The following is a 25,894-nucleotide window of genomic DNA, read 5'->3' on the forward strand; positions in this document are numbered from 1 at the left end:
GTGTGTGTGTGTGTGTGTGTGTGTGTGTGTGTGTGTGTGTGTGTGTGTGTGTGTGTGTGTGTGTGTGTGTGTGTGTGTGTGTGTGTGTGTGTGTGTGTGTGTGTGTGTTTCTCATTATAATATTATATGTCCATGCCTGTGAGGTGAGTGACAACTACGCCGTGCTTAGCTGGACTGAGCCGGAGCCCAGAGGCAAGGAGCAACTTACCTTCTATGTGGAGGGGGTGAGTTAAGGCCTGTGCTCCTACTCATACGCACAATACAGAGACACAGGCACACACACACACACACACACACACACACACACACACACACACACACACACACACACAGACCACCTAAACACTAATTAAAACGCAGGTCCAATTAACCCTCAACCCGGCCATCTCAGTGCGTGAAGTGTCAGCCCGCAGCTTCCCATTGACCTATTTTACTGTTCTGTAGACTAACTTTAGACTCAGGGCCAAATTAATGAAGAGCTCTGACCACTATGCTAATTAAATATTAAAGGGGAGGGGGAAAACACTTATATGGCTGCCGGTGTCAGTTTAGGTGGGCATCGGTGCACTCATTAAAAACTGAGAGACCTTGAAGTTGCTCTCTCGTGGCGTGCGTTTTGGCATCGCTAGTTAATTTGCTTTTTCATGAACTACCAACAAACGTTCCCGTGATGTGCAAGAAATGTTTCCAAGAGACAATTCCTTTAATGTCAAATAGAACATACCCGGAACGTGGTGACCATGTTCTCAGAATTTAAGATATTAAGAGTACAAAACATTTCCATGACATAGACTGACCAGGTGAATCAATGTGAAACCTATGATCCCTTATTGATGTCACCTGTTAAATCCACTTCAATCAGTGTAGATGAAGGGGATGAGACAGGTTCAAGAATGATTTTTAAGCCTTGAGACAATGATTGTGTATGTGTGACTTTCAGAGGCTGAATGGGTAAGACAAAATATTTTAGTGCCTTTGAAAGGGGTATGGTTGTAGGTGCCAGGCACACTGGTTTGAGTGTGTCAAGAACTGCAACCCTGCTGTGTTTTTCACACTCAAGAGTTTCCTATGTGTATTTAGAATGGTCCACCACCCAAAGGACATCCAGCCAACTTGACACAACTGTGGTAAGCATTGGAGTCAACATGGGCCACCATCCCTGTGGAAGGCTTTTGACACCTTGTAGAGTTCATGCTCTGACAAATTGAGTCTGTTCTGAGGGCACAGTGGGGGTGGAACTCATTATTCGGAAGGTGTTCCTAATGTTTTGTACACTCGGTGTATGTTCTAGACACATTTCATTGGAACGTTGCAAGAACAAAATATTTCCGTATCCAGTTTTCTGTGGATCAGGAGAATATTCCATCAAAGTTCCACCAAGCACACACAGAACATGGTCGCCATCTTCTCAGAACACAAGATGTGAATGTTCCAGACAAGTTAAATGAGAACGTTGCAAGAACATACATGAGCCCCCCCCTCAAAAAAAAAGAAAGAAAAAAAAGAATTACACATCACTTATTGATGCCAAGCCAATCAAGGCCCTGATTGGTGAACCGCTGATGGTAAGTTTATAGCTCTTTGTCTGTTGCCAAGGTTAGGGATACTCACACACAGGTGCTTTTAACATAGTGTTTTCAACTTACACACATCATTACATTGTGCATGTTCATTTATACAGTGATTATTATTCAACTTGTCCTAATCTGGGATTGTGACCTCACAACCACTTAGGTCATCGTACTTCTATCTTCCCGATGCGCCACCACGTCTGTGTCAGGTGTCAGTTAATCGGATTATTCTCTTATCATTGATTTGATTGACTTATTTCAGCAATTTAAAGGCTTTCTGTGTAGTTGTCTAATATTGGTGGGTTATATTAACCTGTTTTAATGATAGCCCTGAATCACTGTGATCAATAAAATCTTTTTTTGAGGGTACTTTTAACAGAGGTGAGATTTACTTCAAAGTGTATTCACTGAACCAGTTGTTTCAGATCTACACAAGTGCCTAGGGAGGGGTGATGGTTAGGGTTCTGGCCTCTGCAAGAACACATGCTGTAAAGGTATCGAAACGTTGATGGAATATTCTCCTAACCCTCGAAAACGGGACGCATTTAATGTTCTTGCAATGTCCCATAAAACACGTCTCGGACATTAATGTTGTATAATCTGAGAACGTTGTAACCACATTCTTGCTAAGTTATGTTTGACATTAAGGGAATGTTCTCCCAACTTTAACACCAAAACGTACATAAAATAATTCTCACAATGTTTTAGATAACATAGATAGAATGATTCCCTAACTAATGGAAAACTGGACACGAACATTAGGGGAACATTATGCGTAACATTACAAAAACGTTCTCTCTCCCTATAATTGTTAGCTGGGTCAAAGCTCTGTCTCTAGGCTTTGGGGTGATTAAAAGTATAACTCTTGGTTTTATAGGTTCACGGTTGTGAATTAGCCACAGTTTTGTTCTGGTTTACTTTTAACGTTGAGGTTTTATAGTACATGTTGTGGGTGTGTTCATACATGGCAAACTATACAGGACACAAGTGTTCCTATTTTGATGAATGTCTTACAATGAGTTTGTCAAAGTTCTGGTTTATCAAAATGGCCGCCCAGGAAAATAAAACGTTCCCTAAAGAATTAAAGTGCTGGGAGGGATCATTAATTTGACATCTTCCTCAAAGTGCCCCAGTTCTTCAATATCAACCAGGACTCTGCATTCTAGATGCCCAACATCTTGCAGTTCCAATAATGAGAAGAAAAGTGGCAAACTGCCACAGGAAATTTATTTTTATTGGACTTTTATAAGTAACTCTGTAATAAAACTGTCCAATCCATCAAAAGCATCTGAAATTATCAAGATCTCCCGCTTCTGTTCCACCCAGGAATATTCAAATATCCTCGGCTCACCCTTGGGCATGCGCTTTATAATTGCTGATCTCCTTTTAAACACTGGGTTTTATTCAAATGTACATTTTTTTTTATTACTAAAAGATATGGGAGCCAAGTTAATGGAGCAGAAGAAAAGATACACAACAGTGAAAAACAATTTGATTAATAGAATTGAGTGATTCACTGTCTGTCTGTCTGTCTGTCTGTCTGTCTGTCTGTCTGTCTGTCTGTCTGTCTGTCTGTCTGTCTGTCTGTCTGTCTGTCTGTCTGTCTGTCTGTCTGTCTGTCTGTCTGTCTGTCTGTCTGTCTGTCTGTCTGTCTGTCTGTCTGTCTGTCTGTCTGTCTGTCTGTCTGTCTGTCTGTCTGTCTGTCTACTTCTCTTTCCATCTACCTCTCTGTCTCTTTCTGCCTGCCTGCCTGTCTCTCTCTCTGTTCGTACTTCCTTCTGTCCATCAGTCCATTGCAGGGAAAAACAGTTGGCAGCTGGCCAGCATGGACATCACAGTGTGCTCTCCCAGGTTCCCCATGTTTAACCTGCAGAAGGGGAAGTCCTACTGCTTCCGGGTGCGCTCCGCCAACGAGTATGGCGTGAGCGAATCCTCAGAGCCGAGCCTGCCAATCTCACTGGGACAACCCCAAGGGGAGGGACAAACGTATTCTTTATTTAATGTTATACTAGTTCCATTGATATGGATTTGTGTATACTGTTAGAAATATTAAAAAACTGTTCTAGAGTTATTCTACACAGGGACAATGGATCTTCAATTATCCTTTTTCATCTAGGGTGGTTCTTCCTTCAGGACCTTCTCTTTGGAAGTTTTTAAAAACAGTCCTACCTTGAACCATACAGGGTTCTCCTACAGGGATGGCTTTAGATAGAATGATTTTATTGTCTTAAGAGTGTGCCAATCAGCTGAGCTCCGTGTTTTCTGTGTTATCCTGTTAGCTGCTCCTGCTCCAGCCACCTCCGTCTTTGCCATCCGAGACACAGATTCTGCTGTCCTGCTTCAGTGGCAGGAGCCCGTGGAGAAATAGGGCATTCTGGGATACTACCTGTACTACAGTGAGGCTGGGAAGCAAGAGTGGAGGACGATCAACAACAAGCCAACCACCCACACCAAGTACAGTACTGAACCCATTTAAATGAACTGAGATCCTCTTTTTGGAATGTTTCTATTGTGTGTTGGATAAATATTGTTGTTTATTCTCTTGCCACCAATTCTACAACAGAACATGATGGGCCAGTTTCCAGGACACAGATTAAGCCTAGTCCTGCTCCATTGACATTTCCAGTTAAATTGTTTTTTAGTCCATAGAACCATCCCAATGTAGAAAGCAATGCTTAGGCATAAGGACTATATGAATAGTACAATTTGTCATGGCAACACCTAGGCCTAAATTTTACACCTAGGCCTAAGGTTTACAGTCCATGGTCTGAAGTCGAAGAAGGAGTGTGTGTTCAGAGTTGAGTCTGTGGGGCGAGCTGGGAACAGTATCTACTCCAACGAGTCTCCCCCTATCTTGGTGAAAGCAGCTCTCGGTGAGTACCAGACAAAAAACGGCGGACTGACCCACAATGGTGGACATGCTCCTGGGACATGTTCATTAGGGCAAACTGAAATAATGAAGAAATAATTAAACAAATAAAACTAGTGTTTCTTATTGAACAAGTTCAGATACAGTAGTTGCTCCCTTTTTTCCCTGTCCGTTTTCCTCCATTTGGTGCCTGATGAATACGACCCTGCTGTCATATCAAACAGTTACACCTGTCAGGGACTCGGGGAAACGTGTTGATAGTTGTGAATGCTTTCGTGGTGATCTCTTATTCACACTTTCACTGGCTAATCAGACGGGATAAGGAGGTGTAATGCAAAATATGAAGTGATCATGTAAATAAGTTGGGGTCCATTTTCTTTTTCAGTCAGTCTTTGTTAGTAGCCAAGGCTTGTTACTCTGTTTTCTCCTTTCTCTTCATCAATCTATTCCTGACCTCAATTCACCATTAGTTCATAAATGCCTCATGAACCCATTACGTGATGACAGCTATTAGATCTAATGGGTAGGCTCCTGCTTTTTGTGTTTTGTGTTTGTCCACAAACACAGTGAAATAAATAGACGTGTGATGAGGTAGGCACCTGATGAATAACTACTGACCCCGCTCACTGCTGTCTTACCCTATAATAGCATGTCTGATAATAGTAATAATAATAATAATACAAATAATAATATGCACTCTGCAGACTGCTACATTGTAATGACCGTTCATTTTAGCTGCCACTCACAGTGGTGCCAGATTCTGAAGCTGGTCTCGGATCAGTTGGTGATATGGCTGAAATCCAATACTTTGTGTCTGGAACCCTGTGTGGCCTTAAATTAACTGACCTGATACACGGAAGTGGCCAGAATAGAATAGAATGGAATGGAATAGAGAATAATAGAAGCTGATTAGCTATTTATTCAAAACACTATCCATCTAAACTATCTATCTTAATGTAATACTTTTTTGTTTGTCTCTGGGCAGGCTGAGGAAAAGTCTAGTATGCCAAAACTTTCTTTTCGAATACATCTCCCCTTCCCAGTCACCCCATCCCCTTCCTCTGCCATCGCCCTGCTGCTCTGCACTGGCTCTGAGATGATTCTCACCTGGATTCTCACCCTGCTAACAATGGAGGAGACCCTGTACGAGGCTACTACCTGGATCAGAAGGACAAAGAGCTGGACTCCTGGAGAAATGTCAACACCAAGCCTGCCAAGGAGAGGCAGCACAAGGTGAGGAAGGTTCTGGTACCCAGGTGTCACTGCCGTTAGAATGTTGGGTCACACTTCACATGACAAAGACCCTCTACCAGAGTAATGTTAAGTAAGGGATAAATGCTGATGCTCTGTGTATTATCTTGTAAATAATTGACCATGTGTTCATTAGTTCCAAGATAATGTACAGAGTGGAGGCATTTATCCTGCTTGTACCAAAGTTGCCAAAGAAAATAATACTGAAGCACATTTTCACCGGTAGAAATGACATGTTTTAATTGATATTTACATTTTGATAATTAAATTCATACTTTTTCATCCTCCCACCAAACCTAGTCATTAGTTCAGTCGGTTAGGAAGCCAACATAGCAAGCGGAAGATAAACATCTGAGCAGAGTCCCCGCATCTGGTTTTCAGAACATCTGGTTGTTAAGGACACACTGTTCATTACAGTAGAGGAGATCGCATTGCATATCAAACACTAGGCTAGAAGCTACTGTGGCTAAATCATTTGTGGCTAGCAAATCTGCCATTATGACAAACAAATTCAACAATACCAGTTGCTGAAAACAGTTGGTCAAACTACAAACATGTGGAAGGATTTGACAGCATAGCTTCAATTGCGTCATGAAGAACCGGATGAATTCATGTTCATCATTCACCACATTAGGTCATCAGATGCCGCAAAAAAAAAGGATTTGCAAAAACAAATGAATGCTATCTAGCTAGCTAAGTTTTCCCTCATTGGACCTGCGTTTACAATGTATCCTATTTCGGTTTGAATCAATAAGATGGCACCGACGGAGATGGCAGCATTGCGACTAGCACTTAGACAACAATGCAGAATTTAGTTTTTTTATGTACTTTTACATGATTAGCTCAGGAAATGTTTTGTGTCATTAAATACAGCCAGGAATAACTATTGGAGCGGCGGTAACTCACCAGAACTACCAGCATTACAACCAGGAATATGACTGGAGCAGATCCTTTGTTCACTCTCCCCAGAGCAATTTAACTTATTCCAGTGGCTGACTCAAAAGGGCGGAGGAGAGATATTCGAGGCGGCCTGCTGGTTCGACCTAGGAGACGCGCACACCACCCACCGCTTCCCAGTATATTACTCGCTAATGTTCAGTCTTTGGATAACAAAGTTGATGTGCATAGACCAAGGATTTCTTTCCAGAGAGACATCGGGGCCTATAACACTTTATTCCACATGGCTCTCTCTGACGTAGTCTGTAAATCCAGCAGGATTCTCAGTACATCGCACAGACAGGAATAAATATCTCCCCGGGAAGCAGAAGGGCGGAGGGGTGTGTTTCATGATTAATGACTCATGGTGTAATTCTTGGAAAATTCAGGAACTCAAGTCCTTTTGTTCTTCCGACCTTGAATACCTCATAATTAAATGGCGACCATATTATCTCCCAAGATAAATCTTCTCCGTCCTCGCCACGACCGTTTACATCCCACCTCAAGCCGAAACCTTGACGGCCCTCAAAGAACTTCACTGGACTTTATGCAAACTGGAAACCACATGTCCTGAGGCTGCATTTATTGTAGTTGGTGATTTTAACAAAGCAAATCTAATGACTAGGCTGCAGAAGTTCTATCAACATATCGACTATACTACTCGCGCTGCTAAGACTCTCGACCAATGCTATTCAAACTTCCGGAATGCTTACAAGGCCCTCCCCTGCCCTCCTTTCGGCAAATCTGACCACGAAACTCAGACAGGAAGTGCCCGTGCTTTGTACTATTCAACGCTGGTCTGACCAATCGGAATCCATGCTTCGGGATTGTTTTGATCACGTGGACTGGGATATGTTCCGGGTAGCTTGCGAAAATAATCTAGACACATACACGGATACGGTGACTGAGTTTATAGGGAAGTGTATAGGATATGTAGCACCCACTGTGACTATTAAAACCTACCTTAACCAGAAACCGTGGATAGATGGTAGCATTCGCGCGAAACTGAAGGCTCGAACCATTGCATTTAACCATGACAAAGTGACTGGTAATATGGCCGAATATTAATAATGTAGTTATTCACTCCGCAAGGCAATCAAAGTAGCTAAACACTAGTATAGCGATAAAGTGGAGTTGCAATTCAACAGCTCAGACACGCAATGGCAGGGACTACAGACTACAAAAGGAAAAACAGTCACGGCTAAACCCGTTCTTTGCACGCTTTGAGGATAACACAGTGCCACTGACGCGGCCAGCTACCAAGGACTGTGGGCTCTCCTTCACCGTGGCTAACATGAGTTAAACATTTAAATGTGTTAACCCTCGCAAGGCTGCCGGCCTTGACGGCATCCCTATCCACTTCCTCAGAGCGTGCTTAGACCAGCTGGCTGGTGTGTTTAAGGGCATTTTCCATCTATCCCTATCCTAGTCTGCTGTCCCCACATCCTTCAAGATGGCCACCATTGTTCCTGTACCCAAGAAGGCAAAGGTAACTGAACTTAATGACTATCACCCCGTAGCACTCACATCTGTCATCCATGAAGCGCTTTGAGAGACTAGTCAAGGATCATATCACCTCTACCTTACCTGCCACCCTAGACCCACTTCAATTTGCTTACCGCCCCAATAGATCCACAGACGATGCAATCGCCATCACTCTGCATGCTGCCCCATCCCATCTGGACAAGAGGAATACGTTTGTGAGAATGCTGTTTATTGACTATAGCTCATTATTCAACACCATAGTGCCCTCCAAGCTCATCCTTAAGCTTGAGGCCCTGGTCTGCACCCCGCCCTATGCAACTGGGTCCATGACTTCCTGACGGGCAGCCCCCAGATGGTGAAGGTAGGAAATATCACTTTCACTCAATGTCAACAAAACAAAGGAGATTATCGTGGGCTTCAGGAAACAGCAGAGGGTGCACCCCCCCTATCCACATTGATGGGACTGCAGTGGAGAAGGTGGAAAGCTTCAAGTTCCTTGGCGTATACATCACGGACAAACTGAAATGGACCACCCACACAGACAGTGTGGTGAAGGCGGCGCAACAGCTTCTTCAACCTCAGGAGGCTGAAGAAATTTGGCTTGTCACCTAAAACCCTCACAAACCTTTACATATGCACAATTGAAAGTATCCTTTCGGGCTGTATCATCGCCTGGTATGGCAACTGCACTCCCCGCAACCGCAAGGCTCTCCAGAGGGTGGTGCGGTCTGCCCAACGTATTACCGGGGGCAAACCACCCGCCCTCAAGGACACCTACAGCAACCGATGTCAACAGGAAGGCCAAAGAGATAATCAAGGACATCAACCACCCGAGCCACTGCCTGTTCACCCTGTTATCATGCAGAAGGTCAGTACAGGTGCATCAAAGCTGGGACCGAGAGATTGAAAAATATCTTCTATTTCAAGGCCATCAGACTGTTAAACATACATCACTAGCACATTAGAGGCTGCTGCCTATAGGCATAGACTAGAAATCACTGGCCACTTTAATAATGTCACTTTAATAATGTTTACATATCTTGCATTACTCATCTCATATGTATATACTGTATTCTATACTATCCTGCAATATCTTAGTCACTTAATGTTTACATATCTGGCATTACTCATCTCATATGTATATACTGTTTTCTAAGCTATTCTACGGTAGCTCATTCACTTAATAATGTTAACTTGCATTACTCGACTCATATGTATATACTGTATTCTATACTATTTTACTGTATCTTAGACCGTTCCGCTCTGACATCGCTCCATACGTATGTAGTCTTAATTCATTCCTACTTAGATTTGTGTGTATTGGGTATATGTTGTGTAATTTGTTAGATATTACTTGTTAGATATTACTGCACAGTCAGAGCTAGAAACACAAGCATTTCGCTACACCCGCAATAACATCTGCTAATCACGTGTTTGTGACCAATAAAAAATATACATATTTTACCTTTATTTAACTAGTCAAGTCAGTTAAGAACACATTCTTATTTTCAATGACAGCCTGGGAACAGTGGCTTAACTGCTTTGTTCAGGGGCAGAACAACAGCTTTTTACCTTGTCAGCTCGGGGTTTCAATCTTGCAACCTTTCGGTTACTAGTCCAACGCTCTTACCACTAGGCTACCTGCCGTGATTTGATTTTGCTTTGGCTTTCTGTAACTTTGAAGCAAGTAAGTTCTGCATGGTGCAGTAGTTTAGAAAGTTAAAAGGTGCCTATTGTTGGAACTACTTCAGAGGTGACCTATATATTTTCCAACTGTCCCGTGTATTTATATGTAATGCCCTCTCTAGAATGGCTTCCTAGCCAATTATTCAACAATGCCGTGGAATAACTCAAATGTAATAACCAACAGGGGTGCAACTTTCACTGGGGAAGGGGGGAACCCCCCACATTCTGAAATTGCATTTTTGTCCGTCCCCCCCAGTTTTACCATTGGAATGTGATACTAAGCGAAGCTTTAGGACCATGTGGACGCCTCGGAACGGTCGGGTAGGCTGTTTGGAGTGTTTATCTGACAGATTTTTTTTTTTAAATCCAGATAATTATGTTCCCCTCACTTCTAAAACTAAAGTTGCGCCTCTGATAACCAATAATAATTCTGTATGTAATAAATCTGTAAAAAACATTTATCCCTGGAATACACTCCATTAGAACTAACTGTCTTTGTATCCATGTAGAAAACAGAATTAGTGGTGGTCAGAGAGCTGAACATCAGGCTCTGGTGGAAGTATACTGGAGGAAAAAACACATTCCCTCGACTACCTTAGCTGTGTCACTAGGCAACGAGTAGTGGTGTCCATGGAGACTAATGGAAAGTTAAAATTGTCACCTGTCTCTTTTTGCAACTGTGACCTGTAATTTTATGACGCGCAAAAGAGTTATATTGTTGTTTTTAGACTCAACAGAACAAAGCAATTGAAAGTCTGCCACACTGCAAAATAGTTTAGAAGTGTGGAGCAAACCGTACTTTTCCACTGCCTAGGGTCTTGTTCAGGAGGAGGACGAAAGCAAACTGAAACAGGGATGTAATGTCCAATAAGAAACGCTTGTTTTCGTTTTCCATTGCAAAACATATTGCTACGATGTGCCCTAATGTCCAAGGTATTTATCATATAAAGCCATTGATCTGCTTGCAGGCATTTATAAAACACAGAGGTCACACGCAGTGCCCTCTGTTTGGCTAAACCAGCCCCTACAACTGCCCAGTCTCCTCCAATAATAGTTCCTCCCATCTTTGAGTTTGCTTTTTGCTCTTATTTTTACGAGCTGCTCACTTGCTGCCTCCATGTAAATGAGATTAATTAGAATATTGATCCAACGGAGGATTCATGCTCGGGGCACTTTGGTCTTCCTGCTTGTGTAAGCCAATGTAAATGACTTTACCCCCTGAATCCTTTCCATCCACCACCACCAGTTTAGCAGTCAGGCAGGCATGCCACCTATCCAGCCTCATTAGAAGAATGTCTGAGATGTGAACCCTTAGGATTTTTTGTTATCTCGCTTAGTTTGGAATTCCACCTCCATCTCCATGGCAGTGCCTTTACTTCCACTGATTCAGAATCAGGTGAACTGGTGCCATCTAGTGGCGATATGTCAAATTGACATACACTTTGGGACAAATGCCCCATCTCTCCTGCCCCCGCTATAATTCACTGCAGAGCTCCAAGCGGCACTGTTTAGATATTGATTTGATAAAGAGGCTTTTGTTGTACCTAAGTATGGATGGCCTAGTGACCAATCTATACATTTAGGAGGCATAGTCTTTCGATGGTGTGATTCCCATCACACTTAGATAAGCCCCTCAGGTTTGTCTATTGATAGCCATTGTCCCTTGGCTCAGCCCCCCTAAAGCAGAAAGACTTCATAGGCGATAAGGACTTTAAAGTCTAAGTGGCTGTGAAAAAAAGTGGTTGAGATCAATGATCTGAATCCCCTTCCTAAAGCCAGCCTCTATGGGGCTTTTCCAAACTGCACTGGCAGAATTTATGCTTGGCTTTACAGTATGTGGCTTGGTTAGGATTAGCCAAGTTTTTTTCAACTGCACAACGTCCATCACATCAATGGAGTTGATTGGAGACGAGAGTTTGCGGACTGTATCTCTGACTACGTCAAGTCGCTGTCAGTCGATACTTCTAAACACGTAGATATGTCAAACCTTACCGTGTACCTATGTTTGCCCTCTGTAGCTGTGTGCCTTTCTTCATTTGCTGAAATCCATCATTTTTAATAGAACGTTAATCAAATTCAACCATCAAATGCAAAATGTTTCTTTGTCTCGACTGACAGCGTCTGCATGTAGCCAGAGGTACACTCCTTCCACAGTCGTCGTTAACCCAACTCCCCCGCCATGTCCATATGTGTGGAGTTGAAGAAACCCGGCTAAATCAGGACGTGAGAACACAACCTCAGATTTCAAATCAATCTCTGCGAATATAAGGAGTGCCCGAGGTTATCCAGATACTGTGTTGAACTCTCCTTACAAGGTATCTTTTTTGTTTTGTCCACAGTTTGTCCATGTAAGAATTGACATACTGAAACTCGGGGCTAGCTGACCCTTGTTTTCTCAATAACCTGGGTATTGTTCCTTAGGCACCAAACAGAAGAACTTGACCCATAAGAAACACTGTTGTAAAAATGTTTTGAAATGTTTTTCTACAGTATGCCCTAATGAACACAACCCTGGTTTTAATTTGGACAGTAACTGTATTCATTTTGTATTGTCTTATTTACAGGTCTGTAACCTGGATAGGGGGCATTACTATCAGTTCTGTGTTTTTGCTGCCAACGTGGTTGGTGTTGGTAAACCCTCTGAGCCAAGTGAGGCTTTCCTGTGTTAGGAGTGGACCATGCCTGAGCCAGGTGAGGATGATGCAATCATCATGAAAACACACACACTTACTCATGCACACACATACACACGGACGCACGCACACACATGGTCACTGTACACACACGCAAAGGGTTCGCACCCACGTGCACGTTTACTCTCTAAAACACACACTCTCTCTTTCTCTCTCCCTCTACCCACCCTGTCATTCGGTAATGGAGCAGTTCAGTGCACAGCCGTGGCCAGCTGTGTTGGCCCCATGGTCTTTCTCATAAAATGGCTGCCTGTTGTGATATTCATATTGGAAATGGAGAGAGCCACACACCATTTATCCCGCACAGCCCATTAATCCAGCTGAATCCATCCTGATCTCCCCCGTATCTTAAATAATTTAAATGCGACTGAAAATCGTTAAGCAAATGAACTACCGTGCACTGGCACTAAAAAACGAAGGGGTAGATTAAGCAAAATCACGTTACTTGCTTTTTAAATTGTATTATTATTATTTGTTTGTTTCTTTATGATGGCCTGCTCTGTCACAGACAACTTGGCTGTTTATGGGTGAGTATATGAGACGGGAAAAGGACGAATAACAATATTCTCCCTGTTTTAGCCTGGTTTTAAATCATTTCAAATACGTTATCTGTGCCTGAATAAGCATGCATGTTGCAATGTAACCAATAGAAAATCCCCAAAAAGTGCAGACCCTGCCCACCTGGCACTCCAGTCAGGATGAACCAAACACTGATTTCAAATAGTACTTGAACCCAGGTTTGGTTGGTATATTTCTAACACAGTAGACACTTATCAATCCATGTACTGTATAGAATGAAACACTGTATGGGTTGACACAGATAAACAAATGTGTGTTTTTCCCTCATATTTCTCTCTTTGTGTTATGCTAACCCCACTCATCTCCCAGGCTGCCCTTGTGTCCTGGAATTCAGGGAGGTGAGGGTTAACTCTCTAGTCCTCCTGTGGGCAGTGCCTCTCTACGAAGGACAGCAAGGACCAATCACAGGGTACCTGGTGGAGCTGAGCGAGGGAGACCAATCACAGAGCTGGACTGCTGTGAATGAAGAGCCAATTGCAGACACGGTTTTGAAGGTTGGTGAGATATACCTGTTTTATGTAATAAGGATATAGATGCATTAAAATAGAGGTCATATGTTTTTGTTTTTTATAAAATTATCAAATAGATTTTGGTGTGTTTGTGTTCCCAGGTGTCAGGTCTCTATGCTGGTCAGACTATCGTCTCAGAGTATGTGTCTTCAACAAGGCTAGAATGGGCATCCCTTCTCTGCCCTCTGAGCTTATCAGAGCCCAGAGCCCAGACCCAACCAGGTGAGTCATTGTAGGGATTTAGTTAGCCTGGTTCAAGGTCTGTTTGTGTTTGGAGTAACAATGACCATAGAAGTTGGCAAAAGAGCACAAACAGGTCTGGGATAAGGCTTGATTTTAGCCATACAGGTCCCTGATGAACAATATCACCAGAATGACTTATGATTCATGTTCTTTCTCCATCAGACACCAGAGACATAGAGATTGGTGTGGACAATGATGGCTTCGTCTTCCTAGCCTTTGAGGCCACTGAAATTACGGAGAAGAGCATGTTTATCTGGAGCAAAAGCTACAAAGAGGCTATTGAAGCTGGGAGAGCCAGGGTACTGTGGGAGAACAATAGGTACTGCAATTTTGTGTGTGTGTGTGTCTGTTACAGAGAGAGAAAAATAATGACCTGTAGATTTGTGAGAGGACATTTAACCCATGAAAGACTTTAATGTTAAGAGGTCAGCAAAGGGTCGGACTCAGTGGAGATTCTTCCTCACCTCACACTACGATGCAAAATGTCCTCCCTTTTCACTGAGCACTATGGTCCCATTCAGGCCAACTGAGTCCCCTGGTCTGTCCTTTAAGCCTACTGTCCTTCCTTCTGTCCATGCCCAGGCCCATCCTCACCTTCACAAACGCCACTAAAGAGAACCTGGGCCTGTACACAGTGGAGATGAGTGACAACCCAGACATCTCTTCCAGTTTCACCTTCACTGGGGAAGGCACTTTATACTCAAAGCTAAAGACGACTTGCACAAAAGATTGCTGCTCCCTGTAATTCCCTCTCTCTTTCTTTTCCCATAGATCTGGAGAGACTGACCGAGCTCGGCTGGCACATCTGCCACCCATGTAAGACGTAGTCACTGTAATAATACAAGTCTCTATCGAGCTAAAACAATTGATTGTACTCCTTTTCAAATCGAAACGGGCATTATAATACATTGTTCAACATCACAATTTCAACAACCTATTCCCTCAGATGTTTTCTTGGGTAAGTCCTATTTTTTGATTCCTGTCATTGCGCCCTTCCTAGATTATTTTAGTTTGCTGAAGCTTGGAGGCCAACCTGAATGCATAACCTATTCCCTATTCATTGTTCCCTCCCCCTACAGTGATAGCCTTGCGCTCCAAGTGGCAGGTGGAGGTGTCAGAGAAAGGGAACGTAGGTCTCTGGATGCAGACTGAGAGCCTGAGCAATGCTGCAGAGCTCCACCTCATTCTCAGCGACAGAGAGATCTCTAGTGCTGCAGTAAAGGAGCACTTCAAAACACTGGCTATATGTTCTAATCTCAGAACCCAGAACTAAATATTGTGTGTACTAGTCTGTCAGGAGAGTGTGTATGTCTCAAATGAATACTAAAACTAGCTTGGGTGTCAGAATGTTCCTGCTTTAGTCAATGGTGCAGTAATGTATGAATAGGAAGACGATGACAAGTTGGCTGAAACAGAAACAGACTGGTCCAAGTTATAGCTTGTCTCCCAGAGGTGTGTATAACGCATAAGCTACTGCATTTTGCATACACACATTTATTTTTGAATATATGCAGATGATTGTGTTTCCGAATCCATTTCCAGTGAAATTCTCCATAAAATAATGAAATGTAGATGTGCCACAAAATAGCTAAATGTTTTATATTTTCTCATTCAAGTTTGCATTAGTAAGAGGTATTGGCTGTATAGAACGAGAAAGTAATCACAAAACAATCACAATCCAAAAATGTTACCCTCGCCATCATATTTGCAATTTCATTTAAACACAAATCACCTTCATAAAGATTTTCACCAGAATGTACGTAGCAACATCATAGCAATGTTGATTTGTTATGAAATCAACCTAAAAAATAACCACAGGCTGGAAGATTACTGTAGGCAGAGGTTGTTGCAACAGATGTGGATTTTCCATGGGGTTAAACTAATATTACCCAACATGCATGTTTTTGGACTCAGTGTCTTGCATGTGGTTACTCGATATGGAATAGCATGATTACATCCATGCACGTGTGTATACGTGTACGTCAACACTGCTAAGTGCTAAGGGTTTATTACTAAATGACTACAGATAAGGATTTTGTGAATAAACCAATCCCCATTTCCCCCATTTTAGAACCCTTGCCAAGTCACACTGTGAGGTATGCAGCCTGTGTGTGTGTGCACATGTATGTACATACATGTGCTTGTGTGTGTCCTCTCTCTCTCTCTCTCTCGGCCAGTAAGATTAACTTTGACAAGGCCAGTGGGCTGATAGAGATCCTGTTTGACCAGCTGTCTAAGGAGGACGAGGGCTCCTACACAGCTCGGCTCTGCGACGGCCACGCCAAGAACCAGTTCGCCCTGGTGCTCGTGGACGAGAGTGAGTCCATCTGGTCACCCCAAATCACTGCCGGGATGTTCATACTACCGAACCGAGCTGAGCTAAACCAAGCCGTGATGAGCTGGCCTATTTTCGCATCCTCCGTAGCTGCTGGAAGTGGTGAGCCAGCACAGTTTGCTTCAGATCGGCACAGTAGTGTGAAAAGGGCAGCTTACTATTGCTGTGAACTCTACAGAGCAGTAAGTGTTTGGCTTGCCTTGATATATAGCTTTGTTCCAATCAATTTGGCTATTATATTCAATGTTACTGTCTTATTATTGGTAGTTAATATATATATCCTCAGTGTGCTAGTAGGGAAGTAACCCTGTGGTTGTGTCTTTGGCAGAGTTTTGTCAGACACTGGCTCAGTCCAGAGCTAACAGAATGGACTACAAGAGAAAGTCAGGTGAGTGTTCCCCTATTGGCCCCTGGTTCACCTCTAACCTCTAACATTTTTTACTTGGCTTTCCCACAATTCAAATTCAGTAGGGAGATGACTAGCCTAGGCTACGTAATGTGATTACGTAGAGACTTCTTCACCAGCTGACCACCACTACCAAGACCAGTGTCAAAATCAGTTACTTACCCCACCCACCCTCCCCATAACCTCTATGTACAAATAAGAGAGCAGGTCTGGAATCAGTGTGGCAGGATAGGATGATTACACAGAAGGATCGCCATGCTTTTACTTGATGGTGTTTTTGGGGGTCCGGAAAAATAATGAGGAGGTAACTTGATTTAACGCCGATCGCTTTTATTAGAATGTCTACAGTGCAAACAGTGAAACAATGAATAAATCATGCCGCGAGAGGTACCGGATCAGGGTAAATAGGTGCCGGAACAAACAAAGTCATATCTGAAAAGGTGCCGGATCCTCTCAGAGAGTTTCTCCCATCGAGCTGACCAAAGTCCATGTAGGATGTGTTTTCATCTACTGCCAACAGTAGATAAATATCTAATTTCTGTGTAAAATACTCCTGCCAAATAGGTTCCAAATGTGCTGAAACAGATTCAATACGCCTCAATGCCCTAGTTTCCTATCTATCATCAACCGTTAGTCCCTTTCCTTAGCTTTGTGGCTAGTGGCAAAAACATACCTATCTACAGTTTATGGAGTGCAAACAGTGTTGAACATATAGTGTTGACACACCAGAATATAGAGAGTTTCATTGATTGAGTGCCAGCAAAGATGGCCGCTGTATCTCTGGTCCAGTGTGCGCAGTTAATCATCGCTCTGTTTTTCAAGGACCCTATTTTTTGGAGTTGTTGTCATGGACCGTGACAGAGGACTCTGAGTTTATAACCAAATGCAAGGTAATTTGTAGATTATTTATAATTTATAGATTAATTTCTCCAATATCTTGTTATCTTCGTTATGGAATAATCACATGGATTCTGGATTCTGATATGCATGTGTGTTGTTATGAATGTATTCAGTGCATAGTGTTACTGTATCATTAGAATCCTCTGTCATTCTAGGTCCAGGTGACCAACGTAAGCAAGGATACGACTCTGAAGTGGTTCAAGGACGGCGTGGAGACTCCAGCTGTGTATGACCAGCAGACTGGAGTCCGCACCATGACTGTGCAACAGGTACACATACCACATCCAGTCCTCATAGGGCTGATTTCCTGAATCCAGATTAAACATAGTCCTGGACTTAAACACACTTTCAACGGAGAGTCTCTATTGTGAATGATTTTAATCCAGGGCTAGGCTGAATCTGGGTCCAGGGAACTGGCCCAAAATGTCACATATCACTTATGCTCAACCCCACTATTTAGCGCCACCGTGGAGATTTGACCTGGCGACCTTCCGGCTACAGATCCGCCGCTCTAACTTAGCTACCTACCACCTCATATTTACAGTATTGTAATGAATATGTAAAGTAATGTTCAGTAGTACTGGATGTACATTAATGGGATGGTGGCAGATGAGGGGATAGGGTTAAGCTCAGGAGAACACACACACACACACACACACAGAGAGAGAGAGAGAATCTGTGTCAGAGTGTCTCTACGGTATGAGTATTTATAGATCATTGCATAATTACCCATTCTTATTTTCAATGACGGCCTAGGAACAGTGGGTTAACTGCCTTGTTCAGGAGACATGAACCAGACATGCCTGCGTGTGTGTCATAATGATTGACTTGTTTTCTCTCTGGTGAATCTCAGGTGACTAAGGAGGAGGCAGGCCACTACAAAGCTGTGGCATCTGATGGTGGAGGACAGGATGTGAGCACACTGGAGTTGCTACATGAAGGTGAGACATCATGGCACTGTCATGGACAACCACAGACATGGGCCCATGTTCGTAAAGTACTCAGTTTTGCTTCATAGATCCTAATGAATATGATGACTTGGACTGGGGGGACCTGATCCTAGATCAGCACTCCTACTCTGAAGTGCTTTATCAATACGGTCCCCGGTCTAGCAGAAATATCGGTGAAATGTTACAGTATGTGGTCTCTCAAGTTACATTGTTATGAGGCAATTTCAAAGTGCATTTGTTTGCAGTATTTGTTTGTGCAGTATTTGTTTGCAGTATTTGTTTGTGCAGTATTTGTTTGTGCAGTATTTGTTTGTGCAGTATTTGTTTGCAGTATTTGTTTGTGCAGTATTTGTTTGCAGTATTTGTTTGTGCAGTATTTGTTTGTGCAGTATTTGTTTGTTTTAGTATTGTTTTATGTCTCATGATGATTCAGAAGGTGCAGAAACTGAGACAGCACATGATGTAATATTATCATCCATGTATTATTTTTATTTATTTTATTTCACCTTCATTTCACTAGGCAAGTCATTTAAGAACAAATTCTTACTTACAATGATGGCCTACCAAAAGGCAAAAGGCCTCCTGCGGGGAAGGGTGCCTGGGATTTAAAAATATAAAAAAATTAATACAATATAAATGTAGGTCAAAACATACATCACAACAAGAGAGACACAACACTACATAAAGAGAGACCTAAGACAACAACATAACAAGGCAGCAGCATATGACAACACAGCATGGTAGCAACACAACATGACAACAACATGGTAGCAACACAACATGGTAGCAGCACAACATGGTAGCAGCACAAAAACATGGTACAAACATTATTGTGCAAAGTCAACGGCACAAAGGTCAAGAAGGTAGAGACAACAATACATCATACAAAGCAGCCACAACTGTCAGTAAGAGTGTCCATGATTAAGTCTTTGAATGAAGATGCATAGAGGTTAATGATGATCATAAACAGGGTGGTTTGAGCCCTGAATGCTGATTGGCTGAAAGCTGTAGAATATCAGACCATTTATCAGGGGTATGACAAAAAATGACTTCTTACTGTTCTGATTACATTGGTAACCAGTTTATAATAACAATAAGGCACCTTGGGGGTTTGTGTTATATGTCCAATATACCACTGCTAATGGCTGTATCCAGGCGTTCATAGAATGTCCTATATGGACTTTGGTCAGCCGGATGGGAGACACTCTTGTTGACTCTTGTTGGCCCTGGCAGGAACACTGTGGACCAATCACAGCGCTTAGGGACCCAGCCCAGAGGTCAGAGGTGAACTAGGGGCCAGTAGGGGAACACTCACAACGCGTTGCATCATGCATAAGAACAGCCCTTAGCTGTGGTATATTTGCCATGTACCACACCTCCTCAGACCTTATGGCTTAAGTAGAGCCCACTGTCTGGAGACATAATTATTCTGTCTTTATTTACAGAGTATGACAAGCTCCTCCAACTCCTGAGCAAACAGTGGGGTAAGTTCAGCATAGATTTCCTGATACTATTACGCTGGGTTTCTGTTCAGCACTTTGTGACATCAGCCGATGTAAGAAGGGCTTTATGAATAAATTTGATTGATTCCAATGAACATCATGTGAATATGTATGTCTATGGGTGCCGCCTACCGTAGACGGGGGTCTTTCCGGGCAGGATGACGATGATGAGCTGCAGTCCAGTACTGAAACATGAGTGACTTCTCAAGCATTCTATGGACAGTTTTTGGATGGGAACAACTTAAGATGAAGTCATATCCTGACTACAGGTTAGAATCAAATACAAATGTATTGGACCTAGACTACAGTGTAGACAGCATGCCCTGTCAGCTGTCAATATCCCAACAAGGACATTCTGTCACAGAGTATCATCTCTCTGAGTTTGACTTTTTCCTCTCTCTGTGGCACAGCGCTGTCTACAGGCCCAGTGAGGATTCAATGCACTGCTATGGGCTTCAAGCTCTACTGCTCTCTCAAGTACTATATCAGCTACATGAAGACGAGCTGGCAATTCAAGTGAGTTCCCTTGCCTGGCCTGGTCTCTGTACTCTGCCCTGCCACATGGGCTGTGCTCTAGGCCCACTGGTTCTACTTTGTATACATTATACAGTTAGCCTTTGCTATAAGGAATAGTTGCCCCTAGGTGCTGATTTTTAGTCAGTTTAGCATTTTCCCCACTAATTGTTAAGGCTAGGATTGGGGGAGGGGCAGTTGACCCTAAATCTGCACCTAAGGGACACTTCACACCAGAGCATGGTACAGGGAACAGGGACCCAGACTTTTATCGCCACCTGCTGGCAGCTTTTATGGTTAGCACCAACCACCAACCCTGGTTCTACAGAGTTACAGCGCAGGCAGGCTTTTGTTCTAGTCCAGCATTAACACACCTGATTCAACTAATAGACTAATCATTAAGACTTTGATTAATTGAATCAGCTGTTGGTGCCTGTCTGGAGAGCCTGCACATCCTGTACCTCTCTATTACGAGAGCTGGTGACAACCCAACACAGAAAAACCACATGAATTTTACACGTGAACACAGGTGGTGCTCCAAAAACACGTTTTCATGTGATCACATGTGATCTTATATGAAGTTAATGTGATAATATGTTACACAATATGTGATAACATGAAACTACACGTGAAAATGTGAAATTTCATGTGAAATCATGTGATTTTTCTGTAAGGGCACTGCTGTCGCAGCATGGATTGTTGTCCAATTTAAACTCAGTTGCTTTAGCATTTTTGTTTTTCTTCACATCGCCCCACAGCTTGCTTAGTGAGACAGTGTGAGCCTTTTAATCCCAAATCCATCTCATCTCACCGGATTGAAAAAGAACAAACGTAAAGATAAAAAAAGAACAAACAAAACTTAAAACTGAACAAGTAAAGCCCTCAGACATAAATAGTCATGGCCTTGGAAGTATCTTTTGTTGGATTTTTACAAAAAATATATTATATTCTATTGAATCATATTATCATATTCTATTTCATTGTGTACCAGGGAGAGTAGGATTAACCAGTTGGAGAGGTGTAAGCCTGGCAGCAGTATGCAGAAGCTGTGAGTCGAGGTCTTTGCGCCCACGGAGAACGATAAGGGGAAGTACACTCTGGAGATGTTTGATGGTCAAGAAAAGCACACCCGCTCACTAGACCTATCTGGACAAGGTTAGTCTGACCAGTCTGATTCACTCAAAAAGCACTATTGTCTCAAAGCAGTTAAGCGAAATAGGCTTCATACAGGGATTTTACTGCTGCAGATTCATGTCAATGTCTTCACCACTAGAATGTAAACCTCAGAATTGGACTATTATTACTCAATTATCATTTAATTTGTCTGCAATCTTGATCTACATTCATATCTTCCAAGACAGGCAGTTGGTGAATATTACATTCATCCGAAATACATTTCAGTAATCTATATCTAAATATCGCTCTCTTTAAAAAGCCTTTGCTGATGCTCTGTTGGAATACCAGAGGTTGAAGTAAGTGCAGTACCATATTGATGGTGAGCGCCCAGCATGGCGCGCAGTGGTAAACACTAACACAAACAATTGCAGGTACTATTTTCTATCACTATTCTCACATGGACAAACAGAAAACTGTTCTATATTCAATATTAATGAGTTGACATATAGTATGGTGATAGATCTGAAACCATTTGCAAATCGTTGCTGAGCGGTTGCTGAGAAAAGTGAGTAGCATACTCTTTCATTGTTTCTTAATTGTTTCATTTTCTGTACACTGGAATGATTGAATGAGCTTCCTATGGATGATTCAAGGGAGTAAATGTCCTTCTCGTTGCTTTAGATCGGGCCAGGGTGACCAAGGAGCTACCAGATGTGGTGGCTATCATGGAGAATAAAGTAGGCTAACTACTAAATAATACTGTCCTATTACGTGGTTACCATGTTCACTAGCACTTCATTATCCTTTTACGTCCGATTTTTGTAATTGTACTGTTAGACCAACGAGTAGAAGTGCTGATCTAGGATCAGTTTAGCCTTTTAGATCATAATGAATACAATTAAATGGACAGGGGGAACTGATCATAGATCAGCAACTTCTCCAATACGTTTTTTCTTTTTTTCTTTAAATAGCCTTACCTGCCCAAGTCAACAGTGACAAGTGGTATTTTGTCATTGTTCATATTTACATTGACTGTTGTGAATCATGTCATCTCTATTTCCCTCTCCTCCCCAGTCTCTGTGCTTGACCTGCTTCGCTGACGGTGACCCTGCCTCAGAGATGTTCTGGCTGAAGAACGACAAAGGCATCGTCTCAGGGGGCCAGTTCAACATCGCCAACGAGAACAAGTGCAGCACTATGACCCTCAACAGCGTGACTAGCGAGGAATCAGGCAACTACAGCATCTTTGTGCGCAACCAGTACGGCACTCAGACGGTGAGCGTGTACAAGCATGGCGAGAAGCCCCCGCGCACGATGCAGTGGAGATGTAAGGAAGGAAGGAGTGTTGGTTTTGTTGCACTAAGAGACGATTACAACTGGGTGCAGACGTCAATTCAATGTAATTTCCACGCTGGTTTCACATGACATGAAAACAACGTTGATTCAACCAGTATGTGCCCAGTGGGTTGTGTTTGTGTGGTTGAGCCAGTTTGTTTTCATGGGGTTAAATTGGAGTTAATGGGGAGTGAAATGCTAGAAGCGGTTCATTTGTGGCATTGGGATGTAAGCAATGACTAAGAAGTTACTTGTGCTAGAAGGAATGCGGTCAATTAGGACAATGTGAGGTCCAGTCAAACCTGCAACAACCTGTTTTCTTGTGTCATTAAACTACCAATAAATATCCCAAGAGTGTCAGCTACAATTGTATGATGTCACCCCTTTCTTTCTGGAGCAATTTAATAATAGGACATGTGAGCAGGGGCTAGAAAGCTTGGAGGTAGGATTCATTGGCCAAGGCGAGCACGTTAAATGTTCATTTCATGTCTTGATAGCAGCAGACTTGATGCCAATTGCAATTAACTCCCATGTTGTATTTCACTAGAGGTGTCATGTTAGTCATGTACACGGAGCAGATTTACATAGGTGCACGACACATCCAGTGCGTTTTTCTATATCAACCTAATTTATGCTCTGACCTCCCTGTATTAAGGCTGTAATCTCACTCAGAGTCGGCACCTGCAGCTCAAGTCGGTCTATTAGCCTGTTAGCTTTCCACATACAGCGTTTGTCATATCATGTGTCTCTGCAATCGCTTTGAAAAAAGCTGCTAATAAATTAATTTGATCTTAGTGGCTTGACACCATTTCATTCACCTCAACATGCTTCTGATGTCATTGTGTGCACTGTTTGAGATGTCTGCAAGAGGGATTCGTAATTCAATGATTATTAGAAGCATCTCATAAAAGTGCGGGAAAGTATTATGCAAGCAAAGAGTAGCTACAACATGTCTTCTGAACTGATAGAAGAGCTCTTGTCCAAGGTGTCATTCACCCATTGCCTGGCTAAACAGTGGAGTAGATTTGAACACTGTTTTTAGGAAGATTCCACAGGACATCAGACCTGGGTTCGAATACTATTCAAACAGTTTCAGAGTTTGTTTTAGCCTGCCCGGAGAGCCATGCGGCCTGGTTTGCACTTTTGCGCTGATTTTATTGGTTCCATTGTGCTAGGCAAGCTCGATAAAGCCCAGCTAAAGTATTCAAAATGATTTCATATAGCAATTTAAACACAGGTCTGTATTTAGGACAGTATTAAAATAAGTGCTCAGAAACAAACTTGAGATCTATCTGCGTGTCAGAAGTTTCAGAAGCCAATCTATTGGGATGAGTAAAACCCATGCATATGTAATTTTATGGCTCAGACATAACGTACTCTTCCCCATCTCAAGACAACTGGAAGTTGGGGTCATGCCAGACAGAGATGTAAGCGAACTCTGGGTTGTTCAAACAATGGAGGACATTACTTCAGAGGCTGTGTTACTGATTAGACACAGATGCACAGAGCGGAGCCCCCTCTACCTGCTGATATAAGTAGCTGTGGGGGACGCAGTGCCATCTCTACATTTGTGTTGAGCTTTGCACAGCTGTCTCAGGCTCTTATTGCCCATCTTGGTGAAGGAGAAGAAACCGGACCGGTACAGACACAGACAAAATGGCCTTCAGTGGAACGTGGCAAGTGTATGCGCAGGAGAACTACGAGGAGTTTCTCAGGGCCATCTGTGAGTTTCCTAAAGATCCATTGCATTGCATGTATAGGGTTGTTTAGGGGTAAATCTGAAATGTATTTGCTTGATTCCTTGTGTCCTCTTTCTCAAAACTCATTGGAGGAGAGAAGATGAATGGTTCCTCCCCTCTGACCTTCTCATCCAATGAGTTTTGAGAAGGAGAGAGGACGTAAGGAATCAAGGAAATACAAGAGACTGAACTATAGATTCCCAACTATGACCCAAAATGAAAAGGTAAGCTAATGAGTCATCCTCCTGCCCGTCTATCAGCCCTCCCAGAAGATGTGATCAAGCTGGCCAAAGACATCAAGCCCATCACTGAGATCCAGCAGAACGGCAATGACTTTGTCATCACCTCCAAAACTCCTGGCAAGTCCGTCACCAACTCCTTCACCATCGGCAAAGAGGCCGACATCACCACCATGGATGGCAAAAAGCTCAAGGTAGGCAATCCACATTTACCTGTCTGTGTTGAATCTATACTTATGAAAGTATTGATTGATTGACTGATATAATGTTAAATCGACAGGTTTGAACTGAAGTCCAATAGTCTTGTATCTGCAGTTAGTGTATGTCTTGTTCACTCTTCCAAGTTTCTAAGCTCGTCTGTCCTCACTCGTTATTGCCACGCATTACTGATCACCTCTCTCTTCTCTGGCCCCTATAGTGCACTGTCAGACTGGAGGGAGGAAAGCTGATGTGCAACACAGATAAATTCTCCAGCGTCCAGGAGCTCAAGGGAGGAGAGATGGTTGAGGTAATTTGACCTAATGTTGGTAGCACTGAAAAATAACACACTACACATCTGTCAGTACAGCGTGTCAAATATAAGCATATACAGTTGTGAAATATGGGGCGCAGGTCAAACAAGCTGTCTATTTCTACATTAGGTGGTTTTATTTGTATAATTGTGACCTGACCACAGTAACTAAACACTTTTCACTACCTTCCCCATTTCAGACGCTGACAGTGGACTCTACGTCACTCATCAGGAGGAGCAAAAAGTTGTGAACCTGGAATGGTAGCAGGCAGAGGGGCAGTCCTTGGCTATTTAAATAAACTTGCTTGACATAAAACGTGTGGTTTATTATGTGTGCTGTGAACATGCTGCTGTGCATCATCTAATAAACAGTGAACACTGATTGAATAATAGAAAAGTATTCCATATATATTTCACATATGATTCAAAATACACAGTCTATCATTTCACTGTGCCCTTTCAAATACTGAATAGGCCTACAGTGTGATAATTCACACTCAAAACAGAAAAAAGTTGGATACATCAA

At 42.7% G+C, this 25,894-nt stretch overlaps 2 protein-coding genes across 7 annotated transcripts; both read left to right on the forward strand.

The window, feature by feature from the left end:
- The first annotated feature begins 12,372 nt into the window (after window positions 1-12,372).
- Window positions 12,373-23,685, forward strand: LOC110534928 (myomesin-3-like). 6 transcript variants are annotated; one of them, XM_036947468.1, is made up of 14 exons: window positions 12,513-13,564; window positions 13,681-13,801; window positions 13,985-14,141; window positions 14,594-16,259; window positions 16,486-16,545; window positions 17,386-17,453; window positions 17,619-17,732; window positions 18,317-18,404; window positions 19,859-19,897; window positions 20,053-20,184; window positions 20,326-20,431; window positions 21,420-21,583; window positions 22,226-22,281; window positions 22,619-23,685. In XM_036947468.1, the coding sequence occupies exons 4-10, from the start codon at window positions 15,839-15,841 to the stop codon at window positions 20,109-20,111; spliced, it is 849 nt and encodes a 282-aa protein (XP_036803363.1). In that variant the 5' UTR covers window positions 12,513-13,564; window positions 13,681-13,801; window positions 13,985-14,141; window positions 14,594-15,838; the 3' UTR covers window positions 20,112-20,184; window positions 20,326-20,431; window positions 21,420-21,583; window positions 22,226-22,281; window positions 22,619-23,685. The 6 variants fall into 6 exon arrangements, with proteins under 6 accessions (XP_036803369.1, XP_036803363.1, XP_036803353.1 ...); XM_036947458.1 differs by having other exon boundaries at window positions 21,420-22,281; window positions 22,619-23,682; XM_036947454.1 differs by lacking the exons at window positions 20,053-20,184; window positions 20,326-20,431 and having other exon boundaries at window positions 12,519-13,564; window positions 22,619-23,684.
- A 652-nt stretch (window positions 23,686-24,337) lies between these two features.
- On the forward strand, window positions 24,338-25,684 carry LOC110488894 (fatty acid-binding protein 10-A, liver basic). The gene is made up of 4 exons (XM_021561342.2): window positions 24,338-24,602; window positions 24,879-25,051; window positions 25,276-25,365; window positions 25,569-25,684. Exons 1-4 carry the CDS (start codon window positions 24,536-24,538, stop codon window positions 25,617-25,619), a joined length of 381 nt encoding a protein of 126 aa, XP_021417017.1. The 5' UTR covers window positions 24,338-24,535; the 3' UTR covers window positions 25,620-25,684.
- The last annotated feature ends 210 nt before the right edge of the window (window positions 25,685-25,894 follow it).

Source organism: Oncorhynchus mykiss, chromosome 2, assembly GCF_013265735.2.
Source record: "Oncorhynchus mykiss isolate Arlee chromosome 2, USDA_OmykA_1.1, whole genome shotgun sequence".
NCBI classification, from domain to species: Eukaryota; Metazoa; Chordata; class Actinopteri; order Salmoniformes; family Salmonidae; genus Oncorhynchus; species Oncorhynchus mykiss.

Coding starts and splice junctions, on each gene's coding strand:
- LOC110534928 (XM_036947454.1), top strand. CDS start 15,839: ATGACTACAGATAAGGATTTTGTGAATAAACCAATCCCCATTTCCCCC. Junction 17,733..18,316: donor GCACCATGACTGTGCAACAG/GTACACATACCA, acceptor GGTGAATCTCAG/GTGACTAAGGAGGAGGCAGG. Junction 19,898..21,419: donor ACTCCTGAGCAAACAGTGGG/GTAAGTTCAGCA, acceptor ATTGTGTACCAG/GGAGAGTAGGATTAACCAGT.
- LOC110488894 (XM_021561342.2), top strand. CDS start 24,536: ATGGCCTTCAGTGGAACGTGGCAAGTGTATGCGCAGGAGAACTACGAG. Junction 25,052..25,275: donor TGGATGGCAAAAAGCTCAAG/GTAGGCAATCCA, acceptor TGGCCCCTATAG/TGCACTGTCAGACTGGAGGG. Junction 25,366..25,568: donor AGGGAGGAGAGATGGTTGAG/GTAATTTGACCT, acceptor TCCCCATTTCAG/ACGCTGACAGTGGACTCTAC.